The 22640-nt window shown below is 44.4% G+C and overlaps 1 protein-coding gene across 2 annotated transcripts in view; it reads right to left on the bottom strand.

The window, feature by feature from the left end:
* Window positions 1-22640, bottom strand: part of zswim8 (zinc finger, SWIM-type containing 8) — a 58520-nt gene that overhangs the window by 17099 nt on the left and 18781 nt on the right. Inside the window, exons 11-18 of one of the 2 annotated variants that reach the window (XM_089012358.1) lie at window positions 21329-22526; window positions 19494-19625; window positions 12378-12557; window positions 9871-10054; window positions 7283-7381; window positions 4563-4687; window positions 2052-2292; window positions 1208-1363 (exon numbers count right to left, since the gene is read on the bottom strand). In XM_089012358.1, the coding sequence (XP_088868484.1) occupies window positions 1208-1363; window positions 2052-2292; window positions 4563-4687; window positions 7283-7381; window positions 9871-10054; window positions 12378-12557; window positions 19494-19625; window positions 21329-22526 (2315 nt within the window). The remainder of the gene's footprint in view (window positions 1-1207; window positions 1364-2051; window positions 2293-4562; window positions 4688-7282; window positions 7382-9870; window positions 10055-12377; window positions 12558-19493; window positions 19626-21328; window positions 22527-22640) is intronic. The other variant, XM_089012359.1, reaches the window with a different exon arrangement.

Below are 22640 nucleotides of genomic sequence, written 5' to 3'. Positions count from 1 at the left end.
ATCGAAAAGTCAAAGTCCGCAACACAGCGGATGCCGCACTGATCCATTTCTCAAGATCCGTTTGTCCTACCCTCATTCGTGAACAAGACTCCCAGCTACTTGAACTCCTCCACTTGGGGCAAGATCTCCTCCCCGACCCAGAGAGGGCACTCGACCATTTTGCGACTGAAAACCATTGACTCAGTTTTGGAGGTGCTGATTTCAGAGGCCCAATTGCAGGCTCCAACAGGACTACATAATCTGCAAATAGCAGAGATGCTATGGAGTCGTCCCCGGGGTCACCAAAAAAGGCACCAAAACGGAGCCCATCAACGGCACGGCTGTGCCTAGAAATTTTGTGCATGAAGGTTGTGAACAGAATCGATGACAAAGGGCAGCCTTGGCAGGGCCGAACCCCCATTGGGAACGATTCCGACTTACTGCCAGCAATGCAAATCAAACTCTGGCAGCAGTCGTATAGGGACCGGACAGCCCTTACCAGGGGCTTCTGTACCCCATACTCCCGAAACACCCTCCACAGAACTCCCGATGGACATGGTCAAATGCCCTTTCCAAGTTAACAAAGCACATGTACACTTGTTGGGCGAATTCCAATGCACCCTCGAGGACCCTGATAAGGGTGTAGAGCTGGTCCACTGTTGCACGGCCGGGACGAAGACCGCACTGCTCCTCCTCAATCCGAGGCTCAACTTCCTGATGGACCCTCCGCTCCAGATTTCCTGAATAGACCTTACCAGGGAGTCTGAGGAGTCTGATCCCTCTGTAGTTGGAACACACCCTCTTGTACCCCTTTTTAAAAAAGGGGACAACCACCCTGGTCTGCCAATACAGAGGCACTCTCCCCAATGACCATGCGATGTTGCAGAGGTGTGTCAACCAAGACAGCCCCACAACATCTAGAGCCTTGAGGGTATTCCGCTTGGCTGATCGACACTCGACAGCTGTTTCTGGGGTCCCACAAGCCATAAAGGCCTGAGCTGAGTGGAGCTGAGTGTTGGACTGACCATCTTATGGTCAGATGGATGGATGGGTGGATAGATAGAAAAAAAATTGGCACAATGCATCATATCAAACGTTTTATTTTGCATTTCTTTTTAGAAGCTTGAGTTTTAGTGAAAGAATTAGTGAAAGATTTAGATTAGTGAACAAATGAATGCAAGTATTCTGATACACATGTCAAGTGAATAAAAAATTGAAACATAATTGCCTGTTAGAGTATTACCAGTGTGTTTCTTCTTCTGTCGGACAGGAGATCCCCAGCAGCGTTGGCTATGTCCAGAGCGTGCCCCAAGTGCTAATCGGCTTGGCACAGTGTTGTCAAGCTTGAATGTGGTTGACTCGTTTTGAGTGTCACTTTGCTTGCCTCCAGAGACAACATAGAAGCAAAGAAACTTGGGATACATTATGAAGCAATTTACAGTGTCAATTTAATTACTCTAAATGATGTACAGTTCATAATATGTTTCGCTTTAGAAGAAGTTTGTGTTCAAGCTGAAGGGAAGAATACTAACGCACTAAAAGGGCTGTCATTAATTAATCAAAATTAGTGCAGTAGTTTAACACCTGTAAATTTAGACACAAAAATCCTCGTCTCATCCCTTGGGTGGTGTACTTCCTCCATTTTTTAGCACGGGTCCTTTACCAGAGGCCAGGAAGCTTGAGGGTTTTGGGCAGTATCCTTGCTGTTCCCAGCACTGCACTTTTCTGGACCAAGATATCCAATGTTGTTCTCTACCTTCAAAACTTGTTGGTATTAGTTTAGCCCTATGCTGGAGGGTTCTGATAACTCCTAGTTTGTAGTGTAGAGGGTGGTTAGATTCGAAAAGGGCTAAACTAATATCAACAGGTGTCGAAGGTAGTGAAAATGAGTCAAAACATGTCAGGAGAGCACTCACAAACTGTGGTTACCCTCAGTGGACTTTTAGCAAATGTCAAAAGGAAAGAATAGGGAATGAAACCATCATCGATGGAACACTCCTGTACGACTTACACAGACGTACTCGTAAGAATAACAACGATAGAAATAATGGTTGATATCACATGATGCTTACCACAATTATTTGAGCTCTGTCCTGCAACGCTATTCAGCACTGTTTTTGGTTCATCCAGCTCTTCAAAAGGCACAGCAGATGAGGAATTGGATGTAGAGGGTGCCAAAGTGGTCCCAGAAGAAGAGGTGGCATGTTTTGACGGGCTGCGTAGGTTAGCCCCTGCAGGCTTGCTCGAATAGAAGGAGCTCAGAGTCTGAGGTTTGTGGGTCTGACTCTCTCTGTCTAACAATTTATCAAGTATCTGAAGAGAAATGAGAGAAGAGAGGCCAATCATAAGAATCAACATTTTGATTTATACAATGGAAACAAGCAAGCATGTACAAACAAATAAAGTTTACATTTACATTGCCCTTCATTAATGAGCAATTTCTCCTCTGATGTCTTATTTGTTCAGTCAACAATATACAGTAAAGTCTCGTTATATCGATATTCAAGGGAGTCCGAAAAAATATCGATATAATCGGGACTATCGATATATCCGACCCTGTTTGCATGTAATTTTCTCCGTGCGTGCATAGAAATAGTATCGATATAACCGGGACTATCGATATATCAGATATCGATATAACGAGACTTTACTGTATTTGAAGCAGTGACGTGCGGTGAGGTTCATGGCTGGTGAGGCACTGACTTCATCATAGTCAGATTTACAAACATATGAACTCCACAGATATCTTATTCACCATTTGATTGGCAACAGTTAATGTGTTTTGTTTAAAATGTCATGTCAGCATTCTTTATATAGACAAACTGTAGCATCGAAAAAAATCATTTAAAAAAACGTTATTATCATGTTACCTTTACTTGTAAATGAAGTCCATGCGCCGCTCCTTCTGAAAAAAGGCATCGATAACATCTTTGTAGAAGCCTTCCTTATCTTTCTTCAGTTTTAAAAGTCTCTCTGTCTCAATGGAGATCACTGCCAGTGAAGAAAGTTGTCCTTGACCAGTCCCGTTGCGACTGTATGTTTCAGTCTTTTCAGTGCTGAAAATGACAATCTCATCTACTTCTACAGCAACAAATGGCGCTGCACCGATCTCCTTTTTAATGTCAATTCTAATGACATCACCAACTGCTTCAATTAAATCGTTCTGTATTCTGTTTGACAGGCCAGAAAATACAGTGGATGTCTCCAAATGTCTCGCTAGCCTGTCATCTTTCTCAGCGAACGCATGTAATAGTTCAACATAGTTGCCACGATTAGCAGAGCCTTTACTTTCATCATTGCCACAAAATGCCAGCTTTTGTTTGGCAAGGAAGCAGGTGGCATTGATGAGATCTTTTAAAATCTCCCGGTTCTCCTTTACCTTAGCATTGTGGATGCTGATGTTGAGTCTTCGCTGTTCATCCAAAGCCAACTCGATCGTGGACATATCGAATGTTTTTAGCGCGATTTGACTTTGAATGTGCGCGGTCGACCGCTCATGTTTGATGAGGCTCCGTTGTAAAAAATTTTAGGTCGCAATATCCCATTTGAGTCCAGACATTGTCATAAGTTGAGAACAGAAGGCAGGAAAAGCAGAAAAGGCGGTTTCTTGCTGGACATCCACACAGCCAGCCTTTTTGTCTGAAGCAAACCTTTTAGCTCCAGTGTTGGTCTTCCTTTAATTATTATCTCCTGCTTCGATTGAAAGTCCAGTTTAAAAAAATTCTTTCAATTTATATATGTAATCCTCCATTCTGAAAATGAGGCCAAGCAACACGAAAAAATGACTGGAGTGTTGCACTTTACTTGCTAACTGTTTACTGTAGCTTTCTGTCTGTAATTCTATTATTCTGCAGCCGTGGAGTCGCAAGTATCTCTGGAATCACATGCGCCCCCTGTCATGAGGCGGGAGAACTGTGTGCCTCATCTACGCACAGTTTTGACAAAGATAAAATAAAATAAACACTGTAGTACAGTGTTTATAATGTACAGTGACTGTACATTATATACACCAGCTAAACTGTAGAAATTTAGTTCATATAACGTGTTTGAACGCTTTAATAGCGATATGCAGAGGGACAGCAATGTGGTCTCACCGCAGAGCAAGCCAGCAGTTAGCATTGTGATTGCGTAATCCATGGTGAGGCTCAGCCTCTACTTAGTATTTGAACGGTAAATGTGAAAATTCAGCGATTTTGAAAAAAATTCAAAAACGGTGAAGTTAAATGGACAAGAACTTTAAATTACAAATCACTGAATACATATAACAGTTTAATTTATTTTTTCATTTGATATTTCCATGACAGGTTTCCATGATGACAGGTGAGGCACTGCCTCACCTGCCTACCCTGACTGCACGTCACTGATTTGAAGTAAGTATAAAGTTATACTGTGAAGAAAAACATCTTTTGGAATTAAAATCTGATCTCATCTTCATTTGAGGACAATATATGGTGGGTTGTAAGAATGAATTAAGTTTCAATTTTGAAACTCTGCATTCTAAGAATACTAATAAAGCATTTGCAGTCAAAATCCCGTTTAATAGAGATTATCGGGATTCTATCCATATTGCAGACAGTTCTTACCTTCTTCAGCTTGCTCTGGTCATCTTTATATGTGATCATGAGGGTCAGAGCAAGGTCTCCCTTAACTCTTCTTGTTCCTTCACAAAGCAAAGGATGCTCTGCCTCACTAACGGTTGTTTTCATCCCTGCATACAAAATAAAATAGAAAATAAAAAACCTCTACAAAAAGAGACACTTCAAACAAAAACGTCTCAAATCTGACAGCAGCATTGATTGCAAAAATGACTTGTATTCACTGAATATTCCAATTACTCATGCCGAGGGTTTCAGACCGTTTTTATTATTATAATAATAAGACAATAAAATGCATATTTGCAATTATTCTATGAAAAACCTTAACAATACATTCCTACTACGTATCTTTTCTCACGTTATGTTGAAATCTCAAACAGGTCATATACAATAATATTTCTTGTAGTGTTGCTATGTAATACCATGAAATACAAACAGCAAGAGATGAGTGAGCCAACATCTTTATGGACAAATTTAGATATGAATAAGAGGAATACCAATTATTAAAAAAGAAATTGATGAAATTAATAAAATGAAAAATAAAACCTACACCTTATGCTCTCACGACATGTGAGAGAGCTAGGCCACAGAGGCCGCCGAGTAAAATGTGAGCAGAAATCTGGTATCGCTCCTAGTCCTATCCCCAGCTACAGAAGTGGGAAATAAGCCTGGCGAATAAAAAAATGACTTTGAATGGAAGGAAGCATTCGACTTTGTGGAGAGAAAAAGTTCTGCCGTGATTCTAATTTGCAATGAAACATTACCATGAATGAAACAGTTGAATATTAGTGGCACTCTGTCCACCCCCATGCTAACCTCAGCATCAATAAGACAGCACAAAGCAAGTGTGCAGGCTAATGAGCAGTGTGCAGGCTAGCTAGCAGTAGCAGTGCAGCTAGCACTGTGCCGATCGCCTGTTCTCGTGTTTTTAATTAACGTTGAGTACTTACTATTTTGACGATTTTGGATTTCTTGATTTTACTGGAAACCGTAATTTTCATTATCAGCTCATCAACCGGAATGGGATAATGAACGTTTGATAAGAAAATAATGTTTACAATGTTTCGCGCACACACACACACACACACACACACACACACACACACACACACACACACACACACACACACACACACACACACACACACACACACACACACATGTTGCGGCACACGCGTGTATGATTTTGAAGTGCGCCTTTCAACACTTTCATGTCTTTCAATTCCTTGATCTCCTTGATGTGCGTATCACCCTGACGCATAGCACACGCTTGCAAATTGTATAAAAGGAGCTGTCGCGGGACAGAGAGATTGGGCGAACCACGGGGCAGAATCATCTCAGACTCACGCCGGGCGTCGGACGGACATCACGGCACGACTTGCTCAACTCCACGTCACGATCAAGCTCTGCGCGTCACCTGCCTGGGAGATCTGACAACGAACCTACTTACAAATAAAGAGAAACATCAAACTCTTTATTGGCGAGCTAGCCAGGAGGATTTTTTCCCTCCTCCTCAGCCCAATCAACTCTCCAAATGGAAAGAACCAGATTTCCCAGCCGCCTGTGAACCCGGCATCTTCACAGCAAGACCCCTCGAGCCGAGCTCCCGAAGGGCCGCCGCCACCCGTGGGCGCCCCGACCCCACCGTGAAACCTGCCGCACCCTGATGGCCAACATCGTCCAATTCGCCTGGCGACTCTGCAACTAGCTGCATCGTATATGTCCACGATCGCACATCGTCGGACATCGCTTATGTCCACGAACGGACATCGTATATGTCCACGATCGGACATCGTCGGACATCGCTTATGTCCACGATCGGACTTCGGGAAGACGCTTCATGGCCGACACGGCCGCCGACGTCAGCGTGCTTCCTCAGCGTCCTGCAGAGCGCCATGGCAGCGCGATCATCGCCACCGTCGCCGATGACCGGCCTGTCCGAGCCCGGCAGCATGGCCAACCCCACGCACCTTCGTCCTCACAATCCCTCATGGATTGTCCGACAACTCACGGTGAGAAGACCTTCCGGCATCGACTCGACGGTCGCGAGGAAAGTTTCCATCGATCGACTCAAACTGGCAGTCGTAGAGCACTCTTTGCCGTGCTCCCGTACAACGACTTCAGGCACCACGAAACCTCCTCGGCAACCTCCCAACAGACGCCTGCCACGCCCGGTGACCGTCATCTTGCCTGGCCTCACCATGTCGCAGAATGACTTTTGTTTTTATTTCTTTTTCCTTCATCGCTTTCACCGACTTCGGATCCAGGAGGGGAGCCCTGTTGCGGCACACGCGTGTATGATTTTGAAGTGCGCCTTTCAACACTTTCATGTCTTTCAATTCCTTGATCTCCTTGATGTGCGTATCACCCTGACGCATAGCACACGCTTGCAAATTGTATAAAAGGAGCTGTCGCGGGACAGAGAGATTGGGCGAACCACGGGGCAGAATCATCTCAGACTCACGCCCGGCTCACGCCGGGCGTCGGACGGACATCACGGCACGACTTGCTCAACTCCACGTCACGATCAAGCTCTGCGCGTCACCTGCCTGGGAGATCTGACAACGAACCTACTTACAAATAAAGAGAGACATCAAACTCTTTACACACACACACACACACACACACACACACACACACACACACACACACACACACACACACACACACACACACACACACACACAGAGACTTAAGTATTTCATTACCGAGTGCTGAAACAGCTGCACCAAAGCCAAGCTCTTCATCACCAAGCATCTCACTGCTGTGCTTCCGACTGGGTGGGCCAGAGCCTGTTGGAGACACAACTGCAAAGACAAAAGTGAAGTAGAAATGCTGCACATTACCTATTCAGAATATCATGAGTGAATGTAACGGAATAATAAAAGAAAAGGGACATGTTAAAAATATGCATAGTGCAATTGTTGAACAGTAACATGTCTCTTTCTTCAGGATTAAGTCACACGAACTCACTACGTGAACCGAGAACTTCATCATCCAACAATGTCTTCTCATCTTCTTTTCCTTTCGGCTTTTCCCTTCAGGGGTCGCCACAACGAATCAATGTCCTCCATCTAACCCGGTTTTGTGCATCCTCTTCTCTCACACCAGCTGCCTTCATGTCCTCTTTGACAACATCCAGAAACCTCCTCTTCGGTCTTCCTCTCGGTCTCCTGCCTGGCAGTTCAAGGCTCAGCATCCTTCTCCCGATATAGTCCCTCTCTCTCCTCTGGACATGTCCAAACCATCTCAGTCTGGCCTCTCTGACTTTCTCTCCAAAGACTGTAATATGAGTTGTCCCTCTAATGTACTCATTCCTGATCCTATCCAATCTGGTCACTCGCAAAGAAAACACATTTACGTTTTGGACTTCCTGATACGTCATATCCTGCCTTCCTTTACATGACGTCACCCGTCTTATAAATTCTCTTCGGTCTTTCGTCCCTCTTCCTCCTTCCTCTTTCTTCTTCTTCTTCCGACACCCTGCGATGCCCCTGCTGTCTACAAGATTAAACAATCTTATTCTGTCCAACACCTGGCTTCCTGCTGATTTAACCATCCTCTGCCATCAACACCCTGAAAAGCTATGAACCAGGGAAGAACGATCACTTCCATCCTAATAAAGAGGATCTGAGGGAACGAGAGGGAATAGAAATTTGAAGGTCAGATAGGTATGGGGGGCAAGGTTATGGATAGCTTTAAATGTATAAAGAAGATTTTTTAAGTTGATTCTATATTTGACTTTAGAAGTATGGTATCCGCCACCTTGATACCGTTTTATCTGCCGTACCCTCACCCGTGGTCTTAAATTGTGTTCATAAAAATAAGAATAGGAACACCTTTATTTGTCCAGGAGGCATCCTAAACAGATGGCCGAGCCACCTCATCTGGCTGTTGTCTATGTGGAGGAGAAGCTGCTCGACTTTGAGCCCCTCACGGATGACCAAGGTTCGGATCTTATCTCTCAGGGAGACAGAGAAAGCTCATTTGAGCCGCTTGTATCCAGGATCTCGTTCTTTTGGTCACGGCCCATAGCTCATGGTCATAGATGAGGGTTGGGATGTAAATCGACTGACAAATTGAGAGCTTCAATTTTTGGCTCAGCCTCTTCTTCACCACGACAGATCGGTACAAAGTCTGCATCATAGCAGAGGCTGCACCGATCCGTCTGCCGATCTCTCAGTCCGTTCGTGAACAAAACGAACAGACACTTAAACCCCTCCACTTAGTGCAAGATCTCCTCCCCTATGCGGAGAGGGAAGTCCACCCTTTTATGACTGAGGACGATTGTCACTGATTAGGAGGTGCTGATTCCCATCCCAACATTCGGATGTGAAACACTACAGTAAGAGTTGGAGAGCCCCGATTGAAGGCCTCAACAATACCACATCATCTGCAAAAAGTAGAGATGCTATACTGAGGCCACCAAAACAGAGCCCTTCAATGCTTCGGCTGCGCCTAGAAATTCTGCCCATAAATGTTATGAACAGAATCTGTGACAAAGGGCAGCCTTGGCGAAGCACAACCCTCACTGGAAACGATTCTGACTTACTGCCGGTAATGCGAACCAAACTCTGACATCGGTCGTATAGGGACCAAATAGCCCGTAACAAGGGTTACTCGCAAAGTTCCATCCACAGAACTCTTATCAAAGCCTTCTCCAAGTTGTGGTTGGGCAAATTCCCATGCACCCTTGAGGACCTTGCTAAGGGTGTCGAGCTGGTTCCTTGTTCCACAGCCGGGATAAAAACCGCACTGCTCCCCCTCTATCTGAGGCTTGACTTCCTGATGGACCCTCCCCTACAGAACCTCTGAATATACCTTAGAAGGAAGGCTGGGGAGTATTATTCCTTTATAGTTGGGACACACACTCTTCTTCCCCCATTAAAAAGGGGCACCACCACTCAGGCGTGCCAATGCTGAGGCACTCTCCCCTATTGCCATGCGATGTTACAGAGGCGTGTCCCAAGTACTAAATTATGTGCAAGGCCAGAACTCCTTGATGAAGCTGACAGTTTAACTTGCTGTGTTTGTTGACCTGATTGACCCCAGGTAGGCTGTGCTTCAATTGTGTAGTCAGTCTCACATGTTGGCTAAGCATATAACAGCATGAAATTTTTAAATATGATAACTGCTTATTCTGTCTAATCTCTATCAGCCCTACATTCAAAAGTAAGCCATAAATGCATTGCTATTTTTTGTAAAATAAAAATAAATCTATAAACAATGTAGTTTTGCTGTAGAACACCTGGAAACCCCATCAAATACATAAAACTGAGTTTATTTTTGTTCTTACCTGAGGCACAGAGGACATCAAAAATAAAGCTGGCCAACATGAGAGGAAGGACAGGTCTGTAATCACAGTAGTTTCCATCTCTGAGTTGCTCCGCCCTTTCTCTAATGACAGACATTTCCAGAAGACCCATTGGAAGTTTCTTCAACAGAGCCACAATATCGGACTCTTGGTAAGCCAGCTTCACCTGGTTAATTCACAGAGTTGGTCATGTTCTAAACATCACAATGCCTTATTTTATATTTTAATTCTTATTCTGATATTGTTGTGTGGCACCATGTGCTTGAGCGTGAACACTTTTAATGGGTATTTAACAATGTATCTTAGACCAAACTATACCCTTGCGAGTGCTGACTATGTTATGTCCAGATGGGAAAAGTTACTTGTTCATGTGCTAGACTTCTTTCTGCTAACTCTAAGTGGAGCTCACTAAAGTAGTGATTGTACTGAGTGGTCTGACTTTAAACCCTCCCAAGAAGAAAAAGTGCTATACAAGGGAAGCACCCCTAGGCTCGGGGGAGGTTCCATGACAGATTTGTCAACAGTGGTTCTTCATATTTTTGGTAGCTGAAAGAAATCACATTTTACCGACTTTCATTGTCTTGGTTTCCCTGGACAAGAAAATGTGGCACCCCATATGGGACCACAAGTAGGTTGCTTGAGGAAAATAGATGAGAGTTGGATGTCACAACCTTCTTCACAAAGATGAAGAATTCTGTCCAACTACCTGACACTACACTGTGATGTCTCAATGAAGTCAATGTTTCATTATGATTTCAAAAATACAGTAAAGTCTCGTTATATCGATATTCTCGGGAGTCGGAAAAAATATCGATATAACCGGACTATCGATATATCCGATCCTACGGCATGTAAATTTTCTCCTTGCGTTCATAGAAATAGTATCGTAATAAGCAGTACTATCGATATAACCGATATCAATATAACGAGACTTTATTGTAAATGAGATTTTGAATATTTTATGAGTTTGAAGATGGAATATATCCACCCATCCCCCTTCTGTTGGTTATCCAGGGTCGGGTCACGGGCGCAGCAGCTTGAATAAGGAAGCCCAGACTTCCCTCTCTCCAGCCACTCCTTCCAGCTCTTCCTGGCTGATCCCGAGGCATGCCTAGGCTGACTCGGTACATAGCCTCTCCAGTGCGTCCTGGGTCGCCCCCGGGGTCTTCTGCTAGTGGGCCATTCCCGGAAATCCTCACAAGGGAGGCGTCCAGGAGGCATCGTGATCAAATGCCCGAGCCACCTCATCTGGCTCATCTCAATAAGGAGGAGAAGCGGCTTAACTCTGAGCCCCTCTGGAATGACTGCGCTTCTTATCTTATCTCTAAAGGGAGAGCCTGGACACCCTACGGAGAAAGCTCATTTCGGCCGCTTATATCCGGGATCTCATTCTTTCAGTCACGACGTATAGCTAACGAACACAGATCAGGGTTGGGACGTAGATCGACTGGTTGAGGTTGAAATTGAGAGCTTCGACTTCTGGGTCAGCTCCTTTTTCACCACGACAGATCGGTACCAAGTCAGCATCACAGCAGACGCAGCACCGATCCGCCTGTTGATCTCTCGCTCCCTCTACCCTCATTCGTGAACAAGGACTCCCAGATACTTAAACTACTCCACTTGGGGCAAGATCTCCTCCCCGACCCGGAGAGGGCACTCCACCCTTTTCCAACTGAGAACCATTGTCTCGGATTTGGAGATGCTGAGTCCCAATCCGAACCCCTTCACATTTGGCTGTGAAACAATCCAGTGAGAGTTAGAAAGCCCCGCTTGAAGGGCCCAACAGTACCACATCATCTGCAAAAAGCAGAGAGGCTATACTGAGGCCACCAAAACAGAGCTCTTCAATGCTTTGGCTGCACCTAGAGATCCATAAAGGTTATGAACAGAATCGGTGACAAAGGGCAGCCTTTGTGGAGCCCAAGTGGAGCCCAACCCTCACTGGAAACGATTCCGATTTACTGCCGGCAATGTGAACCAAACTCTGACATATAGGAACCGAACAGCCTGTATCAGGGGTTCCTGTACTGCACAGGTGTCAAAGTCAATGCCCGCGGGCCAAATCCGCCCCGCCACATCATTCTTTTTCGGCCCACAAAAGCAAATCAAACTTGTGAAATTCCATGATGATTGCTAAAATCCTAACCAAAATTTCGCATTTTGGGATGTAAACCAATAACAGTCATTATTCTTGACTTCAGATTTGAAAACAAGTTATTCATTAATTTGTTGTAATATGTAATGTGGAGGGGATTAAATTCTAATGGCATCCACAAATTCAGAGCGGCTTTGTTAATCTTTAATCTTTTAGCCGTTTAGAATTGCATTCATTTTCACAACGCATGGGACCTTGTAGCAGACATAAAAACAGAATATCGTAATTTAATCTGCAGATCTCAGCCACATGTTCTTTAGACTGATATGTTGAAAACATTTAAATTATTACTATACATAAAAGTAAAAAGAGCTAACATGGCTGTGAGTCAAACCTCTAAAGCTTTAGTCGATGCTGGTGGTCTCTGAAGTTCCAAGGAAAACATGCCGATGTTGAAGGCCAGATTATGAAGCTCCATTCGATCACTGAGGACAGTAATGAGGAAGGCTGCTTTTGACAATGTGTTTGTAGCCACCTGTGTCTGACGGCCTGTTGACACTTTGTTTTTCTTAGCCTAAAAAAACGAAAAGGCAAATATGCCCAGGTTAAATGATACATGTAAGAGGACAGAGTACACACACTTATAATTTATAGGAGACATTATTCTATATGAATGAATGCATATATACAGAGCCTTGCAAAAGTATTCGGCCCCCTTGAATCTTGCAACCTTTCGCCACATTTCAGGCTTTAAACAAAGATATGAAATGTAATTTTTTGGTCAAGAATCAACAAGGGGGACACAATCGTGAAGTGGAACAAAATTTATTGGATTATTTAAACTTTTTAACAAATAAAAAACTGAAAAGTGGGGCGTGCAATATTATTCGGTCCCTTAACTTTCAACTTCAACTTTATGTTCTGTCGTTATTGTAGCATATTTGTGGATTCAAAATGAAATATGTATAATTTCTGCATTATTTTTGTATTCGACAAACTTTTGTCCAAGCAAAATCTGACCTTTCTGTCCTAATTAAATAATAAAACTCAATGAATGATACAAAACTTTATTTTGGTATAATAAGCATAATCTAGAGGGCTTTGCCCTTCATATAAGCCATTTCTGATTGCAAAAGATCAACTACAAGTCAAGTTATTATTTGTTGTTCCTATAACTTGGATAAGCCACAAGACTTGTCAGGTACTGTATATATATGGTGCTTTGTATTGTCTAGTCTTACATAAATCTCAATAAAATACCTTCAGGTGTGTGACTGCAAGATCACCAATTGTGAAATACTCATCCATCCATTTTACAAACCACTTACCTTCAAGAGGGTCGCAATCGTACGATAGCATATTGTACTGTATCTTCCGGCCGTAGGCGGGGGACACCATGAGCTTATTGCCAGCCGATCACAGGGCACACATGGACATACTGTATAATGATTGGCACTCACACTCATGCCAAGGGACAATTTAAAGTGTTCCATTACCTGCCACATGTGTTTTTGGAAGGTGGGAAGAAACCGGAGTAACACGAGAAAGCCCACACAGGCACATGGAAAACATGGAAACTCTACAAAAGCCATGGATAGATTGGATCCCATAACTACTGCTCAGTGAGGTAGATATGCTAACCAGTCAATCACTGTGCCGCTTGAACCTGAACCTCTGTTACTCATCCATCCATCACTCCATCCATCTTCTGCTGCTTCGGGTCGCGGGGGCAGCAGCTCCAGTAGAGAACTCAGGGGCCCTACACCGCTGTTGATATCTATCCACACTGATCTCATATTTCCTCAACACTGCTGCAGGCAATCGTAGTTTGTGGTGTCACCAAGCTCCATGGCAACAGAAGCGCTTGCAGGTCTGACCAGTTCACAGCGGGATGAGCTGCATTGCCCAAGTCTATTTCGGCCAGTTAAGACAGTGGCTCGGTTCCCCAAAGTGGTCAAGTGCTCGAGCTTGTCCATCTTTTTGGCGGCTGCCTCCAGTGGTCACTGCGGAAGGGTCAGGTGTCGAGTCCTCCCGGGTAGTTGGGTGTGCGTGGCTCAGCCTCACTCATTCAGCTGGTGTATCTGTCAGCTGCTCCTGGACTCCCACAGTTCAAAAACCCCAGGTAGGACTCTCTTCAACTTCAACTTACCTCCATTGTCCACTATTGGTTTCAGGGATAACTTCAAGACAAGCACCACTACCTTACAGCCACAGCTCTTACTGTCCACTTGTACTCAATCAATATCTTCTGCCGCTCCTTGGACGGCCACAGTTCTGAATGTCCACTTGGACTCAATATAGTCTGCCTCTTCCTGGATGTGGGCAAAGTTATGCGAGAAATTTGAGTGAAGCTCTTTCTCACAGGGGATTCTGACAGAGAATTCCAACAAATCCTCACAAAATCATTGTGCAGTCAGATTGGCAACTTGCCTAACGGTAGCAAAGGTGGTGTTCAGTTTACAGCTCCGCCCCTCTTTTCACCAGAGTGTCCAAAATAAAGTATACAGCTCCAAGCCTGATATGAAAACTACTATTCCATGATCAAAGTGTATGCCTATAGTGTCTTGGTGCAATATGAAAAGTTGGATTACCTTATGTTTGAACATTGTGTTTTTTGGACAGTCCATAAAGATTACATTTGTCAAGTAACAGAGCTTTTACTGTTGGGGCCTTCAAGCAGGGGTCTCCAACTCTTTCTGGAGCGTTTTGCAGCCGAATGTTTGAGATGAGAATCAGCACCTCCAAATCGGAGACAATGGTTCTGGTCGGAAAAGGGTGGAGTGCCCTCTTTGGGTCGGGGAGGAGATCTTGCCCCAAGTGGAGGAGTTTAAATATCTGGGAGTCTTATTCACAAATGAGGGTAGGGGGAGCGAAAGATCGACAGCTGGATCGGTGTGGCGTCTGCTGTGACTTTGTACCAATCTGTTGTGCTGAAGAAGAAGCTGAGTCAAAAGGCGAAGCTCTCAATTTACCGGTCGATCTACGTCCCAACCCTGACCGGTCACAAGCTATGTGTCGTGACCGAAAGAACACGATTCCAGATACATACGGCCAAAATGAGCTTTTTCCGTCGGGTGTCCTTACTCTCCCTTAGAGATAACGTGAGAAGCTCAGTCAAACAGAAGGGGATGAGAATCCAGTCGCTTTTCCTTCACATAGAGAGAAGCCAAGTGAGATGGCTCGGGCATCTGATCAGGATACCTCCTGGATGCTTCCCTCGTGAGGTGTTACGGGCATGCCCCACTTGCAGAAGACCCCGGAGACGACCCGGACACGCTGGTAAGACTATGTCACCCAGCTGGCTTGGGAACGCTTCGGGATCCGCCAGGAAAAGCTGGAAGATGTGGTTGGGGAGAGGTAAATCTGGGCTTCCCTACTGAAGCGACCCAACCCTGGATAACCGGCAGAAGATGGATGGTTGGATGGATAAATGGATAAATGGATAAATGGATGGATTGATGGTAATGAAATTTCTTTTAGAAACTGATCCGAGGGCATTGTCTCGGTGTGGGAAGATGAAAGACACTAACTCAGGAGTTCAAGGTGGTTCCGGGCAGTGCAACAATTCGAGACCGAGGTGCTGTGCAGGTCTGGGAAACCGAATACTATCATGATCTGGTTGGCGACCTATGGGTGGCGCTGTCTGCCCCGCCTGCACCTTCACAGGTGCTGGTCGTCCCGATCAGTGGCGAACTGCCACGTTCGGATTGGCGACCAACGGATAGGGACGTCAGCCCTGCCTGAAGCCTCGCAGGTGCTGGTCGTTTTAATCAGTGACACGTAAAAGGACTCCTGGCACGACCATCCGGTGTCGGTTCATTGTTTGTTGCATGCTTTGTCTGCAATCACGTGCATTGTATGCTGTGCATGTGTTTGTTTAACCTTGGCGGACTTTTACACTTGGTTTTCTTTTGATACTTTGTATTTTTTTCTGTTCAGATGATTTTGATATTTTACATTTTGTTCCTGCTGACCTTTATTTTAATACAATTTGTCAAACACAACCTCCTGCTCCCTCCTGCCTGCTTTTTGGGATCCACACCCGCCATCACCACCTTGCAAAACATGACAAATACAGCGATGACAAGGTTTCTTCAGCCGTCATCTGTACAAATTTGAAGGTTTCGGATGTTTCGGGGGAGCAGAGGACCACTCCCTGTCCCCTGAGAGTAGGGACCTATCATAGCTGTGACCGGCGCCGCCATGGCTGGACATTAGGGATATATAAATAGGGCCGATACGACCAGTCAGACTTTAGTTCGCTGACGAAGCCTCTTGGATAGGAGGCGAAATGTCCGAAACCTTCAAATTTGTACAGATGACGGCTGAAGAAACCTTCTCATCGATGGACCACTCCTGTACGACTGAGAGCTTACACAGACGTATGACAAATACAGGCGACTTTTTATTAAAGTAACAGTGTTCAGTGTTCAAGAGGAATGGATGAGATCTGTCCAAAATTCATAAAGGCTCTGGATGTCGTGGGCCTGTCATGGCCTAAATGGAGAGCTTGGCCTTTCAGCTGAGCTCCTTCATCAACACAACGGATGCAAGGTCAGCATCATTTCAGAAGTGGACACTATTGGCGTGTTGAAACACCCTTTCTATTCTTCCCTGAAGAGTGAGGAAGACCCAATATACTTGTGGTTCTCCACTTGGAGCAGGATCTTATCCCCAATCTGGATCGTGAACACCTCTCTATTCCAATTGAATTTCATCAAAAACATTTCACATTCAGCTGTGGAGTTCTCCACTAAGAGCTGGCTAATGTAGATTGATGAAGTCAACTGTGGCACATCATCTGAAATGAACGAGGTATAATACTGAGACCACCAAACCGGTCCCCCTCGACAACTTGACTATGCCTAGAAATTCTGTGTGAGACGTTTATGAACAGACAGCATTGTCGAAATCCATCCGCTGACAATGAGGACAAAGCCCTGAGACAATTAGTCAAAACATGGGGTTTGGGACCCAATGCTTGCCAACCCCTTGAGTAACACAGTTAAACACTTTGCCAAACAAACACCAATTTAGAGGAATCCATAATGAATCCATTGATCTATTTCAGTTCCAATTTAATCTGAACCAACCTTCTCATTCAAAATAAAAGTACAAAGTAGAATTCAACCAAATCACGTTTTTCCTGATCAAGTGCGGGGAAATTCCATGTACTAAGGAACAATGAGCAGCATAAAGGGCCTTCTCTCAGAGTACACATTGTATTTGACCAGACTATTGTCTACATGCTGGCACTTTTGTCCCACACTCAAGTCACTCTCTACGGCAAAACTGTAAAACTCCAATCCTTGAGGGCTGCCGTCCTGCATTTTATAAATCTCCTTGATGCAACACACTTGAATCAAATGAACAGGTTTAATGTCAGAGCTTTCTGACATTAAATCTTATCATTGGAATCAGGTGTGTTGCAACAGGGAGAAAGCATGCAGGGACTAGAGTCCAGACTTCAGTGTATGGGATGGACACTCAGCAGTCGCAAACTCAGGTCCCAGAGGGCCATGTCCGGGCAGGATGAACGATTCATATTCAAAACAGCATTTGCTACTAAATAAATACCGTATTTTCACGACCAAAGAGCGCACCGTGTGAAAAGGCGCAGTCTCATTTATGTGTGCCATTTCTGTATTTAACACACACATTGGGCGCACCGGATGAAAGGACGCAAGTTTTATATACCAGTACATATCCTCTACTGCCATACGGGCGTCCGCCTTACCACAACATACAAGCGTATTTAAAAAACAGATCAGTAGCAAAACTGAGTTTGGTAGTGCTTTATTTATTAATGACAAAGTAATAACATTTTGTAATCATCGCTCAATAGGCGTCGGCATGGTAAAAACAAGCACATTACCGGTAACAGAATCGAACAGTTGCGCTAAATCCAACATGGCAGGTTCGCTTTCCTCACTTTCAGTTACTTTCTGTGCCGTGCGGCTCCTCGGAAATAATGCCGGCTTTTCCGAAAGCTCGAACCACCGTGCCAGCAGACACGTTAGCCCAAGCGTCCACAATCCATTTGCAAACTGTGGCGTAACTCGGCCGGCGCTGCCTACAACTCTTCGTGAAGCTGTGGTCTCCTTCGGTCATCCATCTCTCCCACGCCGCTCGCAGCCTCACTTTGAACGGCCGGTTCACACCGATGTCCAGCGGTTGGAGTTCCTTGGTCAACCCACCCGGAATCACAGCAAGCGTAGCGTTCATACGCTTCACTTTCTGCTTCACATTGTCTGTGAGATGCGCTCGCATAGAGTCACAAATCAGAAGTGACGGTGATGTGTGGAAAAAACCTCCCGGTCTCCTTACATACACCTGCCTCAGCCACTCCATCATATACTCGTCCATCCAGCCCTTTTCGTTTGCCTTAATAATGACGCCTGCTGGAAATGTCGCTTTAGGCAAAGTCTTTATTTTAAAAATCACCATCGGCGGCAGTTTCTCTCCGTTCGCATGGCAGCCAAGCACGACAGTAAACGAAGCCTTTTTATACCCCGTTGTGCGTATGGCTACCGTGCTGGTTCACTTCTTCTCCACCGTGTGACTCACTGGGAGGTCGAAAGTTAGCGGTACCTCGTCCATGTTGGTGATGTGGCTCGGCTGGATGCGCTTGTCGGCGATGTGCTTCTCGCAGTAGGACCGGAAGTTCGCCAACTTTTCTGAATAATCCGCCGGCTGTTGCTGCGCAACCGTAGTTCTGGTCCGGATGGAAAAATGGCACCGTTTCCTAAAACGCCAGCACCAAGACGGACCTGCTCGGAAATGTTCAATTTTCATTTCCTCCGCTAGCGTTACTGCTCTGAGTCGGATGTAGACAGTCGAAACGCTCCTTCCGCTCGCTCTTTGCTCGACGATCCATTGCTCGAGTCTTTCCTCCAACTCCGGCCACCTTGCTTTATGTCTGCAAAAACTCAGCTGAGTCTTCTTCACCTGTGGGAGTTCGTTCTCCAGCTTCCTCCACTTGCGAACCATCGACTCGTTAACTTTATATTCTCTCGCGGCGGCTCGATTCCCATGCTCCTCGGCGTGGCTGATAGCCTTCAGTTTAAACTGAGCTTCATAACCATGTCTCTTTGCCATTTTCAGGGTTGTTCGAACAGCAATGTTCTGCATAAAGCACAATACGTACCTGTTCTTTTATACACAACCCACGCCCACGCACGCCCCTCATGTTCTCTACCACGTCCTCATGGTGGTCTCTACTACGTCCGCACATTCGGCGCACTGCACTACAGGGCGCACTGCACATTTTGGAAAAAATCTGAGACGTTTATATGCGCCTTATGGTCGTGAAAATACGGTAATAGAAAAGCAACTCTCACAATGATAAAAAAGAAACCATGGAATACATCTTATTAAAAATTATTAAATGTACAAAATTGTTAACAGACAGTAAAGGACACAAAAATGTACTAAGGCTTGCATAGCGGAGACTCACCAATGGACTGATAAAATGAAAAACTGAAGTTGATGTGAAATTTACTGAACTTACCTTTGTCTGTGGCTGTTCCACTTTAAGGTCAGGAGGGTTTGCCAGAAGCTCCTTTGCTAAATCCTTAGCCAGTTGACATGATTCATTGTTGTATCCATGAGCATGTAGAGCTTCAGCACATGCAAACAGCACCTATTCAAACAACAGCATTTGGGGTCATAGTATTGAAAGAATACCACGTCCTGTGTTACCATAAAATACACGTTTAATTTGTTCTGTGACCATGCTGCAATTCAAATCAATTATGTCTCAAACTAACGTTCACTATTGAAATTAATGGAAATACTGATATTATTATTCTCATCAAAGAAAAAAAATGTAAGGGCCCTCCCAGCTCCAGTCATATTGGAGAAAGGGTACATTCGGATACTGGGACGTTGGGGTATTAGCACATTGGAATCTGGCACAACGAACTTTCATGGATATGACATTTTCTTGCCAGGCCAGATAAGTGTCACGGGTGTAGTGAGTTTTCATAAATGTTAAACCCCTCATCTGTAATTTGTTAATTTATTTTTGGAGGGATGGAGGGGGGCAGGGTCAATGCAGGTTTTTTGGGGGGGCAGGCAGGGTCAATGGGGGTGGTGGATGTTAGGTCAGTTGGGGGCGATGGTAAAAGAAATGTCAACATCATCAGATTAATTTCATGATTGGTGATGGACATGTCTAACCAGTGGCATTTTTAATTTTACCATCATGACCCAACTTGGGGATCAACCATGTGTAATATGAGAATGTAAGCGATTGTATAATTCAAGCTGATATCTGATCACCCTAAATATGGTTACATTCAGGGCAGGGTGGATGGACTTTCCTCCAAGAATATTATAATGCCTCACTATACCATCATTGATTGGCCAAACAATCTGCACCCAATATGTTTACATCGATCCGTATGGCACTGCCCATTTGATGTTACTGCTTTTTGTTGGTAAAAGAAACAAACCCCATGAGAATTACTTGTTGTCGTTGGCTGGTAACTGAGACAAATACATGAGAATCAATCCCCCATCTGAGCATATCTGAGTACAGGCATAAGTATATTTGTTCTTGAGCACAGTGAAGCGAAGACTGAGAAGCCACACAACAACATATAACACATGCTGAAACGCAGAGCAATTTTTAAAAATGTTTATGTTGATTCGATCATTTTTCTCAGACACTGTGAACATCCAAAGACATTCTCAGAATCAGAATCAACTTTATTGGCCAAATTGGTACAAAACACAAGCAATTTGTCTATAGTAGAACACACTGCACTAGTATCATCATAAACAACAAAAGGACAAATATGAAAGGTCATCCGTAATGTACGTGAACTGTTGTAAGGTGGTACTTAGCAGCGACAACTGTGAGACAATGTGCAATGTATCAAGCAGAAAGAAAAAAACAAAAACCAAACAAACAAATCAGAATCAGGATATCCTTCCCTTCTTTGACATTGTTGGCACACACAGTCTGAGGTAAGTCTGCATCAGATCAACTCCATCCGACCCACTCCCACCCCATGTAGTCGGGCAAATAAAGGAGTTTAAAAAAATACAAACAATTTCGATTGGAGGTGACCTTCTCTGGCATTGGCAGAATAAGGAAAACGGATGTCTCTTGGGATACATCGCATTCATTAAATATTCCAACTAAGATATTCTGGTCAATGCTCTGAGTATAATACGGTGATCATAAAACATGGAACAGGTGAATAACTTTTGAGAACAAACGTGGGAATGTACTGTCTTGCATATTTCACGACACAATATCTCTTAAGTAAAATGTTCAGTTGTCAGAAAATTAAGATGAAGGAAACATTTTTTTGTAAATAAAACAGCTCAACTTACCTCCATGCGACCCTCTTGGTCTAATGGTTTGATCCCTGCAAAGATGTCTGGCTCATCTTGGTGGCTGTTAACCAGCTGTTGATCTCCTTCCTCTTCTGAAGGGGGGCTCAGGTAGTAAACCTGGTAGTCATCTTCACACACGAGCCCATCCGCCTCATGTTGAGCAATTCCAAACACTGCGGGTGCTCTATTATTTGTTTCTTTTCCATCATGTGTTTCCCCCACAAGACCTTGAGGAGGCTTGGTTGAAAATGAATTATTGCCTGAACTGTCTAACAGCACGTCACTGTTAACATATTTGTTTAGTTCCAAGTCCCGCTCTGGCTGATTCTCTATTGGACTAGAAACATCAAACACCATGTCAGTCTCTTTAAAAGGTACTGTGAGAGGTAAAGTCTTTGCCGCATGACAGCCACCTGAAGCTAGGTTAATGTTTCCACAATTTAATTGTCTGTCATTAATATTGCTGGCTGCTTTACTGGTCCACAGTGGACTGGGGGAAGGAAACACCGCTGGTGCTGCAAGATTAAATTCAAATGTGTTGCTTGCCTCAGCTCCCAAAGCCAAACAATGCCCATCGTCAAGGCTGAGCTCAGCAAGATCTGGCTCCAGAGAGCTATCTTCACTGCTGGTTCTCTGTTTAGCATTGATATTTTTACATCCTCCGAAAATTCCCCCCTTCCCAAAGCCCTTCATCAGTTTGAACTTACTCCCAGAGCCAGAATCTGATCCCTTGTAAAAGCATTTCCCTCCTCGATCTTCTAGAGACAGTGAGACCCCCCCACCCAGACGAACCATTGTGGTTGCCCCTCCATTCAGTGAATAAGGTCTCTTTTTGGTTAGTGATGTCTCTTTTGGCCTCACTACAACTTCTTCCTGACTGAAGTGACCACTTTCTCTAGCTTTACAACCCCCTCCTCCTGGTATAAGAGGTTCCTTGAAAGATCCTGCAGAGGCTCTTGGTGCTCTCTGTTGCTGATTTCGCGAAGGCCAGCAGAAGGGGGTTGTCTTCTTTTCAGCACTACAGTATGTAATACCTTCCAGAGGGTAGGCTATTTGCCAATTGAAATAACATGATTCCACAGCAGGTTTAAAACCGTGAAAAAGTTTGTCCAGGGACCTGCGATGCTGCCCGCGCTTCACGATCTCTATAACTTTAAGGTGCCAGTGCTTCAGGTGACTTGCCATTTCCAGGCGCCTAGGAGAGATGGTACAATATTTTATTGGATATTTCGTTAAACACAATTTTGGTTTTAACATTCACCTAAACAGAAAAACATTAGTCAATTGAATAATAATTACATTTTATGTG

This window comes from Hippocampus bargibanti, linkage group LG13 (assembly GCF_051943395.1).
Source record: "Hippocampus bargibanti isolate YZ-2025 linkage group LG13, ASM5194339v1, whole genome shotgun sequence".
In the NCBI taxonomy this organism is placed as follows: Eukaryota; Metazoa; Chordata; class Actinopteri; order Syngnathiformes; family Syngnathidae; genus Hippocampus; species Hippocampus bargibanti.
This window is presented reverse-complemented; position numbering and strand designations above follow the sequence as displayed.